At 40.6% G+C, this 4,126-nt stretch overlaps 1 protein-coding gene across 2 annotated transcripts; it reads right to left on the minus strand.

Moving 5' to 3' along the window:
* Positions 1-206: 206 nt before the first annotated feature.
* On the minus strand, positions 207-3,549 carry LOC107740920 (G-protein coupled receptor 183-A). 2 transcript variants are annotated; one of them, XR_001640132.1, is made up of 3 exons: positions 3,440-3,549; positions 793-2,314; positions 207-348 (listed from the first exon to the last, which is right to left on the minus strand). XR_001640132.1 is itself a non-coding variant. In XM_016553469.1 (2 exons), the coding sequence occupies exon 2, from the start codon at positions 2,295-2,297 to the stop codon at positions 1,185-1,187; it is 1,113 nt and encodes a 370-aa protein (XP_016408955.1). In that variant the 5' UTR covers positions 2,298-2,314; positions 3,440-3,549; the 3' UTR covers positions 207-1,184. The 2 variants fall into 2 exon arrangements, 1 of the variants encoding a protein (XP_016408955.1); XM_016553469.1 differs by having other exon boundaries at positions 207-2,314.
* Between the last annotated feature and the right edge of the window lie 577 nt (positions 3,550-4,126).

The raw sequence follows: 4,126 nt of genomic DNA on the forward strand, positions 1-4,126 counted from the left end.
ATATATTGTCGTAGTCGTGTGTTTATTAGTCACGTTGAATTAATGAAAGCAGTTAAATCTTCTGTTCATTCAGCAACCGCTATAGGGATTTCCTGGGTTTCTTCTGTGAGGTGTATTTGGAGTTTCAGCGTGAGAGCGCCCTCTGGCCTTCGGATGGAGATTTACTGCTGATCACAGAACCATGCTTCACTGAAAGATATTCATAACAATCGCAGCTTCTGCCTAATTGCGATTTATCGCCTTTGTGATTTAATTTAGATTAATCGTGCGGCCCTACTACACATGTTTGTAAGACTCCTGACCTGAAGAGATCTACATGGTCATATTCAGTTATAGTCATAGCGCCACCTGCTGGCAACAGGAAGTGACATGTTTTACTCTGTAACGAACTCCTCCTAGAGATTTAATGACATCAACATTATATTTGGTCAGTCTAATCTATAGGCCTTTGTGATGTTAAATTGCGGAGATCTTGAGTTTTCGTTAAAGGGTGAGTCCGTGGCCGCGTGACAAAGTTCGATGTTTCGCCATGGGAATAGAAGTTGTTGTAAGTCAGCCATACAATGTCCGATCTGCCCCAAACTTCACACGTTTGATAAGAGTCCAGGCCTGAACACATCTAAAGGCCAATATTCAGATATAATCATAGCGCCACCTGTTGACAATGATATGTCATGCTTTACACTAACTCAATTATACCATGCTCAATCTGCACCAAACTTCATATGTTTGATAAAAGTACTGGTCTGAAGACATCTACATGCCAATGTTCAGTTATAGACATAGCGCCACCAGCTGGCAGCAGGAAGTTTGGCACATATAAATTACTTTGACATATTCCTTCTATATTTGCCTCTTTAAATGCATATTGCTCACCGTTCCCAGTCTTCCTGAAGCCACTGGGTGGCGGTGAGCCCGGGTGCGAGGGCCCTTTCATCGCTGCTTGCAGCTTTAATATTATTATTATTATTCAAAAGATCAATTTAAAAAACATTAACGAATTCTAGCACTCAAATTAACTACAATATGTAAGACAAATGTGCAATAATCTTTAAACAGCATAACAAAATATTAACAACCATCTGAAACAATAACTTGAACAGCGTGTAAGATAATCCAGAGGTAAGAAATTTGCTGTGATATTAAGTCTCATATAGTCAGTGAACTGCATTTCTTGTTGTTGTTTATCTTTCAAAACCATTGCTGGTGCTCAACAGCACACTGCTCCTCTCTTTCTGAGTGCTTCTGGAGCTCATATGGATTTTGTCGTTAGCAAACACGTCTTTGGAGGAGCCTTCAGGCGAGGTCCTGACCACGCTTGAGAAGGACATGCTCACTTGCTTCCTGAGCAGTTTGAGTACCTTCTTCTTGTATCCCTTGCAGGCAAAGAAGTAGATGAAGGGATCCAGACATGAGTTAAGGTTCATTAAGCAGACTGTGATGTGAAGAGAGATCTGAAAGTCATGCAGTTCTGAGCAGTCTGGCTTGTACCGCAGCTTTCTGATCATGTACTGCAGGAGGTCGATGTGATAAGGGGTGTAGCACACCATAAACACGAGAATGACGGTGCAAATCACGCCGATGGCTTTGCGACTACGACCTGACTTCTCTGTCAGTTTATTAGACTTGGCCAGGAGGCGGAGCTTGGAGCACAGTGCGGAATAACACACCAGGATGGTGATCACAGGGATGCCGAAGCCAAGCAACACGGCACCGATGAGCATGACAGGCAGGTTGTCAATCTTCTCGAAGTTGGGATACTCCATACACGTTATGTGACCACTTTTTTCCACGTTTGTCATGGGCATCGACAGCAAAGGCAGGGTCTGCATCAGCACAAGGACCCATACGGCAGCACAGATGTACCGCACCTTCTGAACCTTTCGGAATCGGGAGAAGCGCAGCGGCAGCACCACTGCAATGAAACGGTCCACGCTCAAACAAGTCATGAAGTTGACGCCGGCGTACATGTTGATGTAGAACAGCAGCGCCACGGCTTTGCACAAACCCTCCCCCATCGGCCAGTGGAACCCCTTGGCGTAGTAAACCGTACGCAAGGGCAGAGCAAGCGAAAACAAGATGTCCGACACCACCAGGTTGGCAGAATACAGAGTTGTGGAGTTGATTTTTTTTAAATTAGGCCAGATGACATGCAAAGCCAACACATTGCCCAGCAGTCCCACAATGCAAATCAGAGAATACACTGTAGCCAGGAAATACTGTGCCCAACCACGATGGTCATACAGGTTGGTACAGGTGTCTGAGTCATTTTGGGTGGTGTTTACTACTATCTCCATGGGGTCAGTTATGAAATCTGAAAAAGGGAAAAGAGAATTACTACAGAACTGAGGGGGAAGTCGTGGCCTAATGGTTAGAGAGTCGGACTCGTAAGCTGTGTGTGTGCACTTTGGATGGGATAAAACCATACTTGGCCACATGTCACGTCACTTTTTTTTCACTTCACTTTTTAAAATCATTCCATTCTTGTATCAGGTTACACAGTGTTGTTTCACTAAATGTCTTTTTTTTGTAACGGGCATACATTGCAGGCAAAGTAAATGCCATTATCCACCTGTGGTTTCAAAGCACTCGCCCCCAAACTGACTACTCACTACAACAACATTTTTATGAACGTGTCAAATTATTTTTACGTGCATGTACAGAAGTTTGTGATACCGCTGTGAATGGCAAGGAAGTTTTAATCTATCATCAGCGCAAATGTGAAGACAGGAGGTCCAGACAAGCACTGCACTCCATTGGAGCTGCGAAAGGTGTTTCCTGTCAGTCCTACAACTGCCCAAATTCTGCACCCTCACAAAGACCTTGACTTCTAGAAAAACACGTCTGAGTAGAACACAGTTCTCTGTGATGGGGTAACAATGATTGTGTAATGGTTAGTATACTTCTGAAAAGCTTATGTCCACTTTTCGGATTTAAAAGAGACTGAGAAGAAACAGCATATTTTTTATGAATATGATGCTTTAGCATTTTGCAATCATTCACAATTGTTTCACTGTAGAGTAGCAACCATGCAATGCATAGATTTGTAGTATGTTAATGAATCATCCATCTGCCAGTACACGCAGTTATCACATGCTCTGAAGCAATACAACAAACTAGAATGGATATTTCAGCTTATATTAAATTGAATTCGCACAATTATTTCTATCTATCTATCTATCTATCTATCTAACTGAAATAAATTATTATTATAAAAATGAATACATTAATAATTAATAATATAAAAATTCAGCTTGAACATCATTTCACATATACTAACTGAAGCAAGAACTGGTCAAAACAGCTTCAAATACAAAGTGTGCAAACTTCTCCTGAGCTGTTTCCTAGAGTATTGATGATTAAGTACTATTTGTGTGATCCATCAAAAGAGTTTCAATAAGTCCTTCACAACCATGATTATAAAAACATATGTACTTACCAACACTTTCTTGTGCCCCAGTTTTTGTGTCTGTGTTGTGTCAAGTGGTCTGATCATTGCAGTGTCAAAAGTGGCACCTCCTGGTCCGGCATTAACCACGTTTTCTAACACACACCCGACTGAGCAATGAAATACTGTTTCCACTATGCTTTTGTAACCATGACGATGACATAATTTCCTGTATTTCTGATCAAGATCTGCCCTTTTTTTTCTTTTTCTCAGTAGTTCTCTTTCGAGTGAGGACCTCTCGCTGTCACGTGTTAATTGCCATCCTACACGTGTCCTCTGTGTTCAGCTGTGGTTTCAGAAGGATGAAACACAACAGGATTTTATAACCCCTGTTAAGGTTTACTTTAATAATTTAATTTGGTTACTGAATTTGTGAAAATTGTGACACAATCGGCAATAACATAAATAGAGAAAAAAAGGATAATTATTTATTTATAATTTTTTATTTATTTATTTTAAACATTTACTTATATTCATGTATTTAATGAGGGGGAAAGAATCCAGCTTCATTTATTATATAGTTTTAATTGTGAATTAGTATGGTAGAATTTTAGTGGATATTGGATGGAAAAATGCACTTTTGATTTTTCTTCAGTTTTAATAAAATGTGTTATTTTGCTTCTTCATCGTGCGGTTTGCAGCATCGTTGGGTGTGACAGTAGTTGTGAAAGGGCCCAG

Source organism: Sinocyclocheilus rhinocerous, unplaced genomic scaffold (genome assembly GCF_001515625.1).
Source record: "Sinocyclocheilus rhinocerous isolate Xijiao unplaced genomic scaffold, SAMN03320098_v1.1 scaffold165, whole genome shotgun sequence".
Taxonomy (NCBI): domain Eukaryota; kingdom Metazoa; phylum Chordata; class Actinopteri; order Cypriniformes; family Cyprinidae; genus Sinocyclocheilus; species Sinocyclocheilus rhinocerous.

Excerpts from the sequence above, each read along its gene's own strand:
- LOC107740920 (XM_016553469.1), bottom strand. The coding sequence starts at position 2,297 with ATGGAGATAGTAGTAAACACCACCCAAAATGACTCAGACACCTGTACC.